This window comes from Talpa europaea (assembly GCF_964194135.1).
Source record: "Talpa europaea genome assembly, chromosome: 16".
Lineage (NCBI taxonomy): Eukaryota > Metazoa > Chordata > Mammalia > Eulipotyphla > Talpidae > Talpa > Talpa europaea.
In genome coordinates this window covers 50,705,032-50,721,290 of record NC_140084.1, presented here as the reverse complement: position 1 = coordinate 50,721,290, position 16,259 = coordinate 50,705,032, and the positions used below count along the sequence as shown (strand labels likewise).

General features: G+C 67.5%; 1 protein-coding gene across 1 annotated transcript; it reads right to left on the bottom strand.

Moving 5' to 3' along the window:
• Nucleotides 1–752: 752 nt before the first annotated feature.
• On the bottom strand, nt 753–8,831 carry EPS8L1 (EPS8 signaling adaptor L1; the record flags this gene model as incomplete). The annotated part of the gene is made up of 19 exons (XM_084257051.1): nt 753–1,073; nt 1,150–1,282; nt 1,420–1,594; nt 1,746–1,830; nt 1,996–2,127; nt 2,203–2,335; nt 4,103–4,131; nt 4,220–4,361; nt 4,783–4,931; nt 5,018–5,092; nt 5,172–5,260; nt 5,376–5,502; nt 5,661–5,913; nt 6,139–6,221; nt 6,770–6,919; nt 7,092–7,253; nt 7,697–7,755; nt 7,888–7,928; nt 8,797–8,831. The coding sequence occupies 19 exons, from the start codon at nt 8,829–8,831 to the stop codon at nt 987–989; spliced, it is 2,139 nt and encodes a 712-aa protein (XP_084113177.1). The 3' UTR covers nt 753–986.
• Nucleotides 8,832–16,259: the final 7,428 nt, after the last annotated feature.

Below are 16,259 nucleotides of genomic sequence, written 5' to 3'. Positions count from 1 at the left end.
CCGGGGTCTGACGACCTGCTGGCTGGGGGGGCAGAGGGGGTAGGAGAGGCAGGAATGGGGCTGTGGCCATGACCCCAGCCGGAGGTGCCAGTGGCTGGGGCCAGGGTGGTTGTGAAAAATGGTGAGAAATGGTCAGATTCGGGGAGCGTGGAGGGCTTAGCCGCAGTGTCCCGTGCGTGGGGCTGAGGGGAAGGGGCGCAGGCGCGGCTGGCTCGCCCGGGCTCCTGCGGACATGCTGGCCTGCTGTCTGCAGGAAGGGGGGGCAGGGCTCACCAAGCAGAGACTCACTGGGGCAGAAGAAGAGGCAAAAGCAGAATCGTGGTGGTTAAAGGGCTGGGGCATGTCTGGAGCAGGGCAGAGCTAGAAGGCCTGGGGTGTGAGGTGGGCAGGCGCTGGGGACCAAATCACCTGGCCTCCAATGCAGGCTTTTATGGGGAGGCGGGGGAGGGCTCTGGACAAGGAACTGGCTTGGGGTCGCGGGGAGGCTCCCTTTGGAGTAACCGGGAGACCAGAAGGAAGCCCGGCTGGGGGCCCTGGAGGCCGAGAGCATGGAGAGAGAGAAAGGGGAGGGAGAGAGGGCTGGTGCCTGTCCTCCTGAGAGGCTGTGGCCGCGGGGGCTCCCGGGCCGGCCGGGTGGACAAAGGACAGCAGCGGACGTTCTGAGAAGAGGCTGTTTACAGGCGGGCAGCATCACAACGCACAGGGCTCCTGGGCTGCGCGGCCGGGGCCTCCCCAGAGCTGTCTGCGCCCGCTCCCGGGCCTGCTCCCGGCCCTGCGCCCACTCCCCGGCCCGCTCCCGGCCCGTCCGAGAGCGCTTGCTTGGGAGACTCTGGCGTGGACGGGCCGGTTTACCCGCCCGGCGGGGAAGACCAGGGCCTGAACCGGCCTGCGATCCCGGGGGGGATCCGCTTCCACTGGTGCCGGCAGGCGCAGAACCCGCGATCCCGCGGCGCTGGGGGGGATTCGGCCTTGGGGGGGGGGCAGGCTCAGATGACCTCCATGTCCGTGTGGCCTTCCACCTTCTTCTTTTGCTTCTCCATCACGGCCTGCAGCTCTGACACCTTCTCTCCGTCCTGGAGGGAGGGGCGGCAGTCGGCAGCCTGGCCCGGCGCCCCCGCCCCTTCGCCCGTGGGGGCGCCCCCGGCTCACCTCCAGCAGCGCGCGCTGCACGGTGACCTGGCTGTAGACGCGCGCCCCCTCCTCGGGGCTCACGGTCCGAAACTCCTCCTTCTGCAGCGAGAAGAGCTGCGCGCCGGTCAGCACGCCCAGCGCGTCCACGGTGCTGCGGGCCAAGGGGGCGCGGTCAGGCTCGCGGCCGGTCCCCGCGCGTCCTCCCGGCCCCGCCGGCGCCTCGCGCCTCGCGTCCACCCGAGCGGCTGCGGCTCAAGGGGGCGGGCGCTGCCCGGGGCCCCCACTCACCCGGAACTGAAGCCCTTGGCCTGCAGCCAGGCGCGGACCTCCGAGGCCTCCGAGCGCGGGCTGAGCTGCGGCTCCGGGCCCCGCGGCCCCGGGGTGGCCCTGCTGGGCCCCGAGCGGCCCTGGGCCAGGCGCGCCTGCAGCTCCTCGTTGACGCTGAGCATCTGGCAGAACTTCTCTGCGGGCGGGAAAGCGGAGGGAAGCTGGTTGGGAGGCCCAGAGCAGCGCACCGCGAGTCGGAGTCCACGTCCTCTCGCCGAGCCTCGGCTTCCCTGCCTGGAAATGGGGCACACAGGCCGCTCCCGGGGTGGGGGGCCCTCACCGCTCACCCTTCTCGCCGGGATCCAAGCCGTTGAGGCTGTCACAGCTGTCCCAGTGGGGCCGGGCGGGGGCGGGCGGGGGCGTGCTGCTCTCCTGGAGGGGCAGCGCAGCCCTGGGTCAGAGGGGAGGTGCCCCACGCCCCTCTGGCCAGAAACTGCCGAGCCCCTAGCCACTCTGCCAGCGCCCTTGCCCTGGACGCCTGCTCCCGGCGGGGTCTGGCCCCCACCCTCCCCCATCCAGGCCGAGGGGCCCACGCACCAGGCTGCGGGCAGGGCTTTGGCTGCGGCCTGCCTGGGGCCCCGGGTGGGGTGCCAGGATGTTATAGGGCACGTATCCCTCCTGCCCCTGCTGGTCCCGGACCTTCCACCACTTGCGTTTGTCATCCAGGACCTGGGAGGTGCAAGGAAGAGGTCAGCATGCTGCAGCTGAGGCGGCCCCCAGCCCCGCGGCCCCCGCCCCTCTCACCTCCAGCACGTCCCGATGCTTGACCGACAGCTCGCTGCTGTTGCGGGCCTGGAAGTCGTAGTTACACAGGACCCACTTCCCGGCCGGCGCCGGCTCCGCGGGGGCCTCGGCCTCTGACTCCGGGTCATCGTGACTGTGGGGAGGTGGGGGGTTGGCCATAAAAAGGCGGCCGGCCCAGTGCGCTGGCTTGCGGGGTGATGGTGTGAGCGGGATTAGAGCCAAGCAGGGGTGAAGGGAGGGCCCCCAGTTAATACCGTTAACAGCGACCAGAAGCCCGCACAGCCGCCTGCGCACCGAGCGCCCCGGCGCCTGGCCCGCGCGGCAGCACGGGGTGAGGACGCCAGCATCACCGGCACTTTGCGGAGGAGAACTTTTGGGCCCGGAGAGGTAAAAATCGCTTGCCCAAGATCCCACGGCTGGAGACCTGCTTGGTGTTTACTGACCACCTACTGTGTGCGGGCTCGTGCACAACGATAACCCACCGTCAGGGAAACCAGCCCCTACGGAGAGCACCTACTAGGTGTCAGGCGCCGTTCAAGGTCTGTTATGTAGTCGCTGGTGGGATTCTGGGACAGTCCATTGCACGACTGATTCCAGAGCCCTGTTCCCTTCCCCCCGAGACAAGGGGATCGTCTCCATTCACAGGTGAGGAAGGGGAGGGCGCGATGGCGAGTGACATGGCGATGGCAAGGTCACAGGGCGGAGAGGAGGCACGGTGGGCCTGGCCCCAGGCAGGCCGACCCCACGACCCGCAGTCCAGCAACTGCTCGCTGGGTGGGAGGCGAGCTTGGCCGTGGCCTCGAGTGCTTAACTGGCCTGTGCAACCTCACGGACTGCACATTCCCCCAGGAGGAGATTATAGGCATGCCTGTCTTCCCCACAAAGTACTTCAGGCTCAGAGAAGGGGAGTTAGAAGCTGGGGTGTCAAGCCCAAAGTTCAGAAGCAGTGAGGGAGGGGTGCTCTGCAAGGCCAGGCAGCTGAGGGAGAGGATGGGGAGCGCTGTCCCCAGAAAGGGAGGCCTCAGCCCAGATCAGGCCTACCTGTGCAAGGGAGAGGGGGGGTCTTCAGGGCCGCGGCACCCCCTGTGTGGGGCCGGCAGCTCCCAGCGCGCTGTCCCTGCTGAGACCCTCTGCCCACGCCCTCACCAGACGCCCGCTCTTCCAGTCAGTCTTGCTGCTCGGCTTACTTCTTCCCCCAGGGGCTGCCTCTGCTTGTGCAAGCACCTTGGGGTCCTGGCCCCTCACCCTTCCTCCCCCCGCCTAAGTGTGCACCCCCATTGCTTGGTGGGACTGTGAGCTTGGACCCCAGTCTTGGCCGCCCCCAGACCCAGCCCTTTGGACCCTTACACACTCCCCGCAGGGACTGAGAGCCCCGAGGCAGCAAGGGGGGTGGCTGGGGAAACCTGACTCCCCAAGACTTCCCCGCAGCCCTGGTAGTCCCAGGCCTGCTTCTTTGGGTCTCCGGCCGGCCGGGGCACCACGCCCCAGTTATTTCCTCAAACCTAAGTGCCCAGCTCCCCAGCCTCTTCCCTCCCACACTCAGGGCTCTGTTCTTGCCCTGGGGGCCCAGGCAGGGAGCTGCCCAGGTCCCGGGCAGCCAAGCTGCCTTCTTCCAGCCCTCGGGGACCCAGCCTCGCAGATTTTACCCACCCCCAGCCCTCTCCTCCCGTAGGCCCTGGAAATTGGGCCTGCAGCTCCCTCCGCCCTCCCTGAAGTCTGGACCCGCCCCCTCCCTGCTCCTCCCCCCCTCCCGGCCCGGCCCGCGCCTCACCACCTCACCCACCTGCGGGGCGCCGCGGAGACAGGAAAAAGACGGGAAAACGGAGGGTAAGATCAGTGCTGGGGACCCCGGGACAGCCCCTCGGGTATCCCACCTACCCAGCCCTACAGCGACACTCACCCATTGACAGCGACCTGGGGGGCGCTTTGCTGCGGGAGGTAAGAGCACCCAGTCAGGCCCGGCTGCTGGCCGCGTCCGGACAACCCTGCGGCTCCCCCGGAGCTCAGCCCCCCTCACCTGCCGGCGCCTCCGCTCGTGCTGCAGCTGCTTCTCCACCGGGTCCTCCCAGGCGCGGCCCTGCGGGTCGGCGGCGGGGGGCGCCCAGCCGCTGTAGAACTCGGGGCTGTACGGGGCTCCCTCCTCGGGGGGCAGCTCCAGCCTGCGCGCGGGAACCGGGCGGGGGCTGGGACCCGGGTCTGCCCGGACGTAGCGCGGGCGCCGGCTCGCCGAGTCTTCACTGCGCCTAAACCCCTCGGTCCCCAGCGCTGTAGCCGCGCCCCGCAGCCAAGCCCGCCCGCCCCGCCGCGTCCCGGCGTCCCCCAGCGCGGCCTCCCCGCGGAGCTCCACGCCGCCTGCCCCGTGCCCCACGCCGGCGCCTCGCTCCCCGCCCGCGCCCCCGGCCCCGCCGCGCCCCAGCGCTCCAAGCAGCCGCCCGGCGGGCGCGGGGCCTCCCCAGCCCCGGGTCGCGCCCTGCTCGGCGGGGTCTGCCCGCCCCGTCTGCGCTCTCCGCGCGCGCGTCCTCGACCTGGTCCCGGCTCGCCGCCCCGCAGCGCCCGCGGCCGCGCCCCGCCCCCGCTCACCCCGGGCGCGTCCACGAGTCCCCCAGCGAGGTCCAGAGCGCTCTCTCCCGCGGGCTGACGTGCTCGCGGAGCAGCGCCACGGCCTCGGACGTCAGGTGCGGCCGCCGCACGCCGCTCGCCAGCGCGGGGCCGCCCGACGTGTCCACGACCTGCCGGGGCGGGCGGCCGCGGTCAGACCCGGGTTCCGCGCGCCGGGCCGGGCCGGGGCGCGGCGCGCGGGCGGGGCGCGGCTCACCATTTGCAGGGGGCCGAAGAGGAAGTGCAGCAGCTCCGGCGAGGAGGGGTTGGCGATGTTGCCGCGCAGCCGGGCCTGCGGGGGGAGGAGAGGCTGGGCGCGCGGCCGGCGGCGCGGGTGGGGCGCCCGCCCGCGGCCCCGGCGCCGGCCTCACCAGCAGGCTGAAGGCGTACTTGATCTTCCGCAGCACGTCGACGAACTCGGCCTCGGAGGGCGGCTTGGCCCGCAGCGTCAGGAGGCCCTCTGTGGAGGGGAGGGGCGGGCACACAGACCGGCGTGAGGCAGGGCCGCGGGACACCCGGTGGGGGGTGCCCCGGGTGGGAGGGGGCGCTCAGGACCCCGCTCGGGCGCCCCTCACCCCCGGACGCGCGGCGCCGGGGCCTGCGGCCGCGCTCCCGGTGCTCCAGCACGCGGGCCGCCTCTGCCGACTTCTGCAGCCGCGACACGAAGTCCTCCACGTCGTCGAACACGTGGTTCAGGATGTCCTGGGGAGCAGAGGAGGCGCGCGTGGGCCCGGGGCCCCCCTCGCCCAGCACCGCCGCCGGAGCCCGCCCCTGCGCGTGGGCCCGGGACCCCCCTCGCCCAGCACCGCCGCCGGAGCCCGCCCCTGGGCCCCGCCGCGCGCCCCGGCCGCCCGGCTCACCACGTCCCGCTCCGCCTGCAGACTGGCCAGGTCCGGGCCGCGCGGGCCCAGGTCGGGGGACGCGGGGCCGGCGCCGCCAGCGGCCTCCGCGGGGGGCTTCTGCGCCTCCTCGGGGATGGGCGCCGCCTGCGGCCGCCCGGGGCCCGCGCCCCTGTCCGCCGGGCCGATCGCCGCGCGCACCGACGGCCGGCGCTGCAGCGGCGGGGTCTCGGCGGCGGGCGAGGGGCGGCGCTGCAGCTCCTCCTGCGTGGCCCTGGGGCGAGGGGGGAAACTGAGGCTGGTCCTCCGCGGAGCCCGGGCCGGGAGAAGCTCGGAGCTTAAACCCGACACTCGGGACGCGGGCGGAGCGGGGGCCCTGGGAGGCGCGGAGAGACGCTCCGCCCCAGGCCGGTGGGCTCCAGCCTCCGCTCGGAGGGGTCCTGGCCGGGGCCCCGCCGCGCGCTCCGCTCCCCGCCCCCGGCCCGGCCGGGCGCCTCACCTGAGCGCCGCCTCCCTGCGCTCCCCGCGGCCGAAGCGGTGGTTGTGCAGGGCCCCCTGGACGTCCTCGCGGATCAGCTCCGCCTGCCAATCACGCCGTCAGGCCACGCCCCACGCGCCCGCGGAGGCCGGGGGTCCTCCCGCCCTTAGACCGCCCCCGCCCCTCCCGCCTTGGCCCCGCCCCTCCCCGCCCGGGCCCCGCCCCTCCAGCAGCCCCGTCACCCCTGGCCCCGCCCCTCCCGCCCCCGCCCAGGCCCCGCCCCTCCAGCACTCCCGTCACCCAGGCCCCGCCCCTCCCGCCCCCCCGCCCTGGCCCCGCCCCTCCCGCCCCGGCCCCCGCCCCTCCAGCAGCTCCGTTACCCAGGCCCCGCCCCTCCCGCCCTGCCCCCGCCCCGCCGCAGGCCCCGCCCCGCCCGCCCGGGCCCCGCCCCTCCCCGCCCGGGCCCCGCCCCTCCAGCAGCCCCGTCACCCCAGGCCCCGCCCCTCCCGCCCCCCGCCCTGGCCCCGCCCCCGCCCGGGCCCCGCCCCTCCAGCACTCCCGTCACCCAGGCCCCGCCCCTCCCGCCCCCCCCCCCGCCCTGGCCCCGCCCGACCCCGGGTCCGGCCGCGGTGCCGGCGAGCCGGGCGCTCACCCCGAGGCGCAGGCCCTGGAAGAAGTGCACGTCGGGCTGCGCGCGCTCGGGCTCCTGGCACACGAGCAGCAGCAGCGAGCGGCTCCGGCCGGGCGGCGTGACCGCGTCGCAGCGCACGATGGCGCCCAGCGGGTACGACTCCAGCTCCTCCTGCGGGCGGGGTAGGCTGAGGCCGGCCGCGCCCCGCTCAGAGGCGCCCGCGGGCCCGGCCAGGCTCGGGGGAGGGGGAGGCTCCTGCTTCCCGGCGGGGCCCCGGCTCCCCGCGCCCTGGGGCCGGCCCCGCGCCTCGCCGCCCGCCCGCTCGCCCGCCCGCCGTGCGCACCTTGGACAGCGGGTCCAGCAGCGCGACGTGGCCGGGGGACACGCGCAGCAGCATCTCCTGGGCCCAGACGCGGCCCTGGCGGTCCATGACGGCCAGCTTGCGCGAGGCGTCCTCCAGCGTGTGCACGCCGTCCTCGTCGCCCAGGCAGAAGGTCACCAGGTGCTGCGGGCGGCCGAGCCGTGAGTCCCCGAGCGGTGCAGGCCCACGGCCGCCGCCTCCGGGCCTTCCCCGCGCCCCGTCTCTGTGGGTAGCGCTCTTGGCACGCGGGCCGCCCGGGGAGACTGGGGGCTCCCGAGGCAGGGAAAGGTCTGATAGCATCGAGGCCTCCCCAAGGGCCTCTGTCTTTATCTGGGCACCTGGCACCCCTCACTGGTCCCTCTGGACCTGGTCCCCTGGCTTGTCCCGTGGCCAGGCCGGCCAGACCCGGGTGGGTCTGAAGGAAAGGAAATAAGCTCCTTGGCAGAGCCCCCAGGTCCCGCCCGCCGGGCGAGTCCATCTTGCAGACGAGCAAGCTGAGCTCCCCAGTTCTGCTTTCAGCAGCCCCCTGTCCTGCTGCCTGCTCCCCCCGCCCGCCCCCCACTCTCCTGGGGACAGCGGCCACTCACGTTGACCGGGTACTGGGAGACGTCGGCCATCACCACCGTGGAGTAGCGTTTTCTCTGCTCTGTGGGCGGAAGGGCAGTGGACCCCGGTGACCCGGCCTGCCTCCCGCCTCAGGCCAGGCTCCGGGAGACCAGCCCCCCATCCCTCAGACCTAGTTTTCTCAGCTTGGGGTTCCCTTGCCCCCCAAACTTACCATAGATAGACTTGGCACTTGGTTTGGGGGCGGCTTCTGGGCTATGGAGGGAAAAGAGGGGTGAGTGGCTGTGAGAACTGGGGGCAGCTCTGGTGCGGCAGCACAGCCGCTTTGGTGGAGGTGATGGAGAGCCCCGGGGGCCTGGGGGGGGCAGGCGGCGGGCGGCGGAGGATGCTCCCCACTGTCACCCAGGCCCGGATGGAGCCCTGACAGCACTGCCTTCCCCGAAGGCCCTGGGTGGGGGCCGTACTCCCCGTCTATACGGCGGGAGTTGTTACCCGCGGCGTCCGCTCCAGGGCTCTGGGCCAGCGCGCTGGCCGGGGGCTGGGGCGGCCGCCGCGGAGGGCCCCCACACCATCACCAGGGCAGCCGCTGCCCCCGCTGGCCGACTGCTGCAGACCGCCCTCCAGCTCTCCCGGCCGCCAGCCCCACCCCTCAGGAGTCTCCAGTCCCCGGGGCCCAGGGATAACCGGCTCTGGCTCGCACGGAGCACCCCTCAGCCCTGCTCTCGCCTCCCGCTGCTGCCCCTGGGTTTCCTCTGAGCTCGCCCCCGCCTCCCGCGCAGCTCTGCGCGCCTCTCCCACTGCCCGGAGCCGGCCCTGCTCCTCGGGCCTGACCGCAGCACGTCAGCACCGGCTCTGCTGCGGCCCTTCCGGGACCGTCAGATTCTTTGCTGAAGCCTGAGCTTGCGGCACCCCGGCCGGCTCCTCAAGACGTCCCGCCTCCCAGAGCAGGGACCGAGGGACCGACCTCCCGTGCAGGGTCACCCGCAGCCCCGTGGCCAGCGGCCAGCGAGGCTCTGTGCCCCCGGCTGAGCCCCGACCTCAGGCCCGCAGGCACGGCCGCCCAGGCTTGCCCCCAGCACCCACCTGCAAGTGGGGAAGGGGCTGTGGGGGCAGGGGCGCTTACCCAGCGGTGGTGGTGGTGGTGGTGGTGGTGCTCATGGTGCCCAGTGGGGTGTCCTGCGCCTGAAGATGCCCTGGGGCCAGGAGAGCTTGACTGAGGGGTGACTGGGCCGGCCCAGGACTTAGGAGAGCTGCCTTCTCCCCCAGGCCGGGAGCCCAGGCCCTGACCCCACCTCCCCCAGAGCAGGGTCCAGCCCCCTCCTTTCCTGGTATGCTGGCCCCCCACATCCCTCAGGGAGCACTAAGGTGTCTAGCTTGAGTGCACCCCATTTCCTTTCCTGTCCCCAGGAATCCAGCCTCCGGTCTCTTCCTGGGAGCGGGAGTTGGCTCAGGACTGTCCTAAGAACTGAAGTCTTGATTGCGGCTCAGCCCCGAGACTCTTATCCGTTAGCTCTTGGGGTGCAGTCTGCCAGCCTTACCACCCCAGCACGGAGCGCTTCGGGGCCCAGCTCTCCTGTGCTTGGTCTTGGGGTCTAGCCTCCTGCTTCTTCTCTCCCAGACCAGGGTCCCACCCCCAGCCCCTCCAGGCCAGGCCCCCTGGCTCGCCCTCTCCTCACCTGCCCCCCTCCTCACCTGCCCGCCTCAGGCTTCAGGTGAGAGGCCCTGCTCCAGGCTCCCTGCTCCCGGCTCCCCTGCCCCTGGCAGACTGCGGCCTCCTTCCAGCTTCCTCCCTCCCAGGGCTGTCCCGCCTCCGCATACCTGAGCACTCACCTGGCACTGCCCGGCCTGGGTGGAGCACCCTGGGCGGGGTTGGCTGAGAGACCCAGGGGTGGGGTGGGGGAGCCCAGAACCATCCAGCAATTGGAGAATAACAATAACAGTGATTTGATGTCACACTGTTGACATGTCAGAGCCTTGAAGGCTCTGTCTGAAATGCCCCTTCCGGTTCCCCAGACGCCTCCGGGGACTGGAGTCTGTTTCCACTGTTCAGGTCAGAGAGAGCCATGGTGGGGCGAGCGGTGTTGGACACGAGCTGTGAAGGGACAGGAGCTGTGGAGTCGGGGCCTTGCAGAGGGGTATCTCGGTGCTCCTGCCTCCGGGCGTGCCGTCCACACGGATGTCCTCAACCCCAGGCCTCCCGGCCCCTCTTCTCTGTGCCCCCTGTTAGGATGCTGGCTGGACACCCAGGGCCTGGCATGGCTCCAGGAACAGGGCCTGGCATGGCTCCAGGAACACCCCAAATTAGCAGACTCTTCAGGCATGAGCTCTCCTTCTGAGAACTTCCGTTTCGAGGCCCTTGCTAAGCCAGCGAGACATGTCATTTGCCCCCAGACCCAGCCAGGCCCAGTGCTGGAGTCTCTGTTTCGCAGGTGGGGAGCCCCTAGACTTGAGAAAGCCCCTGATTCTGCATGCAGTGAGTGGCTGAGTCAGCTCCAGAGCTCAGAACTCAGAGGGAGTCACTGGGCATGCCTCCCCTCAGGGTAGGTGACCCCGCTACTCCCATGTGGCCCTCACCTGGGCCCCACTTAGTCTCCCTGCTCCCTCCCTCCCTCTCCGCAGTCTTGGCCCAGTGGAGTGAGTCCACAGCAACCTAAGTCAGCTCGTGTCGCTCCGCTACTCCAGAGCCTTCCGTGGCTCCCACTTTCCTGGAGAAGGCAGAGGACTGCACGCTCCGACCTCACCCCTGCATCCCCCCCCATCACCCCCACTCTGACCACAGGGCACACTGGCCTCCTTTCTGGTCTGACCTCCTGGACCTGTCCTGCCTCAGGGCCTTTGCACCTGCTGTTCTCACAGGCATCCTCACGTCTCCCTCGCCTCCCTGCGGTCCTACCTCTAGCACATTTTGCTTGTTTCATGGCTCCCCCATCGGAGTGTCAGCTCCTGCGTGTGCTCAGCCCGGCTCTGTCCACGGCCCACAGGGGCACCGCGGCACCGCGGAGTTAGCAAGCCTCCAGCATGTGTGCCGCCATGCATTTTGGCTTCGTTGTCTGGTGCAACGCGCGGTGGCTGCATCTGGTGCTGAGTGAGGCTGGAACCCAGAGAGGGCAGCTTGTCCGGAGCACAGGGACGCAGGGAAGGGGGAAAGACGAGACGCTGGTGCTCGACAGGCTGGCGGAGGCCGGTGTGAGTTCCGGCCTTGCCTCTCAGTGCGGCCGCATGCTGGGGGGTGTGTGTGTGTATGTGTTACCCATGAGCATCCCCACAGCCGCTGAGGAAATGGAGGTGCAGACAGCTCAGTGATCCCCCTGCAACCACACAGTGAGTGCCGGTGGAGGGGTTGAGCCGGGTCGTGTTGAGCCCCCGCGTGCTGAGTGCCACCCCTTGACCGGCCCCTTCTAGCCGTGCCCCTGGCGGTGGCTCAGTCCCTCTCGCCCCAGCGCGGCTGTTGCATGCTTGGAGGGCCTCGACTCTGGGAAGGGGCGGGGGGCGCTCTCGGGTGTGCCCGGCGGAGGGGAGGCAGGCGGCGTCAGCGGCCGCACGCATGACGGTCTCTCCTTCACGTGGCAGTGGGCAGGGCGGCTGCTAAGAGGGTCAGGGCCGCCTTCCTGGAGGAGGAGGGGAGGCCAAGTGGAACCTGAAGGACGAGTTTGGCGCCCAAGGTGGCCCAGAGGACAAGGGAGGAGTCTTTCCAGGCCACAGAGCCACGAAGCCCGGCCTGCGGGACGGCCCAGGCCAGCGGGCGTCTGGGGCTGGCCGGCTCTGGGGCTGCAGCCGGAGAGGGCCCGAGTGTTCTCCCAGCTCAGCCCGGCCTGGGCGGGGTCTGCGGGAACAGGCAGACCCCTTAGCCCCTGGGAGGCGACCGACAGGGCCTGGCACCCCAGCGCCAGAGAACAGAGAGACCGAGGGCCAAGTCCTGCGCGGGCCTGTCGCGGTTCTGTCCCAGGCCGCGGCGCGGAAGGAAGGGAAGACGGTGCAACACCCGCGGGACAGTGAGCGCCGGCCCCTGCGCTACAGTTGTGCGTGTTACTCCCACGTCCGCTAGTGGGCAAGAGCCGCTTGCCACTAAAAGCAATGCACGCGCCTGAGGTAGAAGCTCTGTATTGCTGGGCAGTGCCGACCGCTCGGGGCCTCCAGCCTGCCCGCGTCTCGGCTGCTGGAGCGGCCCGTGACAACGCAGCGTCTGTGTGAAGGACAGTCAAGCCTGAGTGTGCAGGGGCCAGGTCAGGGAGGGGTCAGAGGGGCGGGTCTGGGAGAGGGGCCAGGGCCTGGACCCCCGGGTCAGGGGGAGGAGGCCGGCTATGAACCCCAGGCCTTAGGGAGGAGCCAGGGGCCCAGAGCAGGCTCCTTAGACCCCACCCTCTGGCGGCTGAGAAACCTGACCGAAACCTGAGCCTCCGCCCTGGTTCTGAGCCCAGGGCCTCCTTCCTCCTTCCTGAGGCAAAAGAGGCCCCTCCCTCTCTCCACTTCATTGAAGTGGTTCCCAAATTCCAGCAGAGGCCCCCACCCTTGCTGGCCTGGCTCCAGGCTGGCAGAGGCTGGAACCCTGGTCTTGGAAACTCCGGGGGCTGGCGGGTGTGGTGTGGGGTGTGGGACCGGTCTCCTAGGAAACGCCACCCGGGGGCCTGCCCCCCTTGCTGGGCTCTGGGGCCTGTGGGCTGCTTGCCTCCGTCCAGTTGGGACAGCTTTGTTGTTGGGGCAGTGACTGTTTTCGGAGTTGGGGGCTTTCCCTGAAGGAGACAGAATTCGCCAGTGGGGCTCGAGTGGGGCTAAGACCCTACACCTGGTGCGTCTTGTGTGAAACCACCCCCACCCCCTTCCCTATGCTCGGTCTCCTCACCGTGCATACCCCACCCAACTGCAGGATCTGTGCTCAATTCCTCAGACAAGGGGGGGTCAGATTCACCCAGAAATGAGGGGCATGCAGGTTGTTGGAGAGACTGGGTCTCAGCCAGATATATTTTCTGACATATTTGTCAATTCATACAAGAAATAGTTCCAGCGACCTGTTTTGTGCTTTGCTGTTTGGTCTCAGGAAGAGACTAATTGGGGTTATGGGCTTCCTGGCCCTCTCAGGTCATGGTGACAGGGACGCTGATGGAGGTTGTACAGGACATGTGTGCCTCTAGGGGATGCCCTTATTCCAGCTTTGTGGTGGGTATGTGAGGCCAAGTGTTCTTCCCTGGTGAAGTGATACTGGACGGGGTTTTGAAGGATGAAGAGGAGTTTGTTGAGGAAGCCGGGACAGGGACTGACACACTAAGCAGTGGGCGTGGCATTTGCAAAGTCCAGTAGTCATGAAGTTATGCAAATGCTTGTGCACACCTGGGCTCCAAGCGCTGGTTGGAGGAAGCCCTCGCCTTTGTGTCAGTGTCACTGGGTGTGGTGGGGAGACAGTGGAGATAAACAGGTAACACACATGCATGAATAAGACTTTCAGATGGTGGCAAGTGTGGTGGAGGAAATAAAACAAAGGAGAGGAGATGGAGCGACAGGACATGGGGCCTGCAGGTGTGGCTGCTGCGGGCGGGCGGTGCCATCCCTGAAGGCCTCCCTGAGGAGGTGGTTTCTGTGTCCTGACCTGAATTCCACGAAGGAGCCTGGAATGCAGAGCGGGTTTCCGGTCTTGGAGAGGCTGACTGGGAGGGCCTAAGGGTGAGGCTGCCGGTGATGGGGCTGACCAGGCCAATCACAAATGAGAGGGAGCACAACACCAATCCCTGGGACTTGCCCCAAGCCTGAGAGGCAGCTCCACACAGGCTGCCCTCGCAGAGGTTGTGCGGGCAGGATGGAAGCCCCCAGTAGTGCGACCTGATGCCCTGGGCTTCGGGTAGGTCATTCCTGGGTGTTTCTGCTGCAGCCTGGAGAGGGGGTGGGGACTGGCTGCGGAGGGAGGGCCTAAGAACCGGCCTGGCTGGGGCCGGTGGAGGAGGAGGGAGCCTGTTTATTCTCTGGGAGGGATCTAGGGCAGTCAGACTCTTGAAACTGGAGGAGTCTGGCACCAAGGCCGCGGGGGCAGTGACTGGCAGGGACTCAGATTCAGGTCTGGATCCCAGGTTGGAGCGAGTGACTGGAGCTTTTTCTCATTTCTCCCCAGCTGCTAGCTGGCGTCTGGGCATCTGCCCTGGAGGCAGAGAAGGGGGGCACTGAGGTGTGAGAAGACCTCAGGGCTCCAAACGGGACTCTGCGCTCAGCCCAGAGGAAAGCAGACAGGAAGGGGGAGGACCAGCCGGGAAGGCCGAGGGGTGAGGGTGGAGGGCGCGGCAGCCCTGACATCATAGGCACACGCCCGCCTCCAGCCCCCAGCTCCTGGCTCCCCTCAACCGTCCATCTGGTCAAGACATTTAGTTCAGTTTCCAAAAGATTTATTTATTTAATGCATACAGGAGCTGGGGTACAGGCCAGAGGTGTGCATGTGGGGGAGAGGAGTCACCAGAGACAGAGTGGGGAGCAGAACAGACAGACTGACTGAAATCCACTGCTGAGAGGAGCAGCAGGGAGACAGGAGAGGTCTGCTGCGCCCTGTGGGGAGCTCCCTGGCCGGGGATCAAACTCGTGCTGCAGTGGCTGCGGATAGCTTCGTAGGTTGTCTCTTAATCCCTTGCGCCACAGGGGAGACCCCTGTACCCCAGTTCTTGTATGCATAAATAAGTAAATCTTAAAAAAAAAACAAAATTAAGAAGGACACCGTGTAGACAGCTGGTGGGGATACTGCCGTGGAGGACGAGGAAGCGGGGGACTCAGTGGGTGTTTGGGTGGTGGAGGGCACCCAGGCAGACGGGTGTAACTGATGGGGGACTGCAGGAGGGCGGGAGTGGGGTGTGGGGATCTTGGGGGAGGATGACCTGCGGGGTGGTGGCCAGCGCAGGGCCCCGGGGGGGAGCGCCTGGCGTGTGTACACAGGAAGGCCGGAGACTCTGGAGCAGAGTGGGCGGGGGGTGGGCGGCCTGGGAAAGCAGAAGCCCCCTTCTTCTAGTGGGGTCCCTCGCTCTGGACTTGCTCTCCCCACATGCCTGTTCCTCCCTCCGGGGGATGTCCTGCAGACAACATCCCGAAAACAGACCCGCGCATTCCTCCAGCCTCCCCTGTGCCTGCAGGCAAATCTCTAGCTCCTTCCTCTCTTCCTTCCTTCCTGCCACCCACCTTTCCTTCCCACTCTCTGCCCCTTCCAGCTTCTCCTCTTTTCCCCCTGGTTCTCTCGCCAAGTGCAAGTCCTTAAACAACAGCAAAACCCAGTTGCTCCAGTCACTATAGCCGTGTCACAAAGTCTAGCAGCTTAAGTGAGGACCACTTGTGTTTCGCTGACCAGCCTGAATCTTGAGCCACTGATTTTTAAGAAGAAATTGTTCAGGTCAGGGGCTTCTTGTTTTCCTTTACAAGTTTAGATCTTTCCATATCCTAAGTTATCTTGGCCTAAAGGTGGCTTGATGCTATCTATGTGCAAAGGAAGGCAAAGCCTGGGGGTATTTTTCCCGTCTTCTGAGGAATGCACTGTGCAGCTGCAGAGGCTGGGTACCTGTTGCTAAAGTCTTCTTCTTTTTAAAGACTTATTTATTGGGACCTCCCTGGTGGCTCAGGGGTTAGGCTCAGCGCTGTCACCCCCACGGCCTGAGTTCAGTCCCCGGCCAGGGAGGTGCGCCACATGGCGCAGAGACCTCTCCTGTCTCCCCATTGCTCCCCTCAGCAGTGTATTTCAGGGGATCCACCTGTTCTGTTCCCCACCCTGTCTCTGGCAAATCCTCTCACCCCCTATACCCTAGTTCCTGAATGCATTAATAAGTAAAAAGAAATCTTAAAAAAAGGATTTATTTATTTATGCATACAAGGACTGGGGTGTAGGTCAGAGGTGCGGGGGTGGGTGGGTAGGTGAGTTGGTTCGCCAGAGGCAGAGTGGGGAACAGAACAGGTGGATCCACTGAAATCCACTGCCGAGGGGAGCAGCAGGTTGTCAGGAGAGGTCTGCTGCGCCATGTGGGTCAGCTCCCTGGCCAGGGGATCAAATTTGTGCTGCAGTTGTTATAGGACAGGGAGAGGGGCAGCCCAAACCCCGCAAACCTGTCTATTCTAAGTGGGTTCTGCCATCCGCCGCATCAACACAAAACATAGGAGACTTTAATGGGAAGGAACTTTAATAAAACTAGGAAACAATACAGGTAAGGCAAAGAGTCTAGTTTCTAAGTGAAGCACCCAAAGTTACCCGTCCCCTCGTGGATAAAACTCCATCCATATGGGATCGGCCCAGAGCAAGGCCCCAAAGCCTGCCACAAGTCTAAAGCATCTTCCAGTGGGGACCCACAGAAAAGAGTCAGAAACAACCAGACAAGCCCAGAAGGAAAAGAGCAAAATCAACATCAAGATAAAAGCTGCCATGGTCACCTCTCCACGGGTCTCACCCACATCTGTGTCACCCAGTCCACGACCAAAAGACAAGCACAGTTTCTTTACATGTCTCTAGGCTCCATGCGCCTCCTCCAGGTCTCCTGGCTCCATCCTGCTTCCTTCTTCAGTCTCTTCTTCAGCTTCTCCTCCTCCTGCTCAGCTCCACCCTCCCTTGGGTGGGGCAGGGAACCTCCCCCTTTCCTGGGG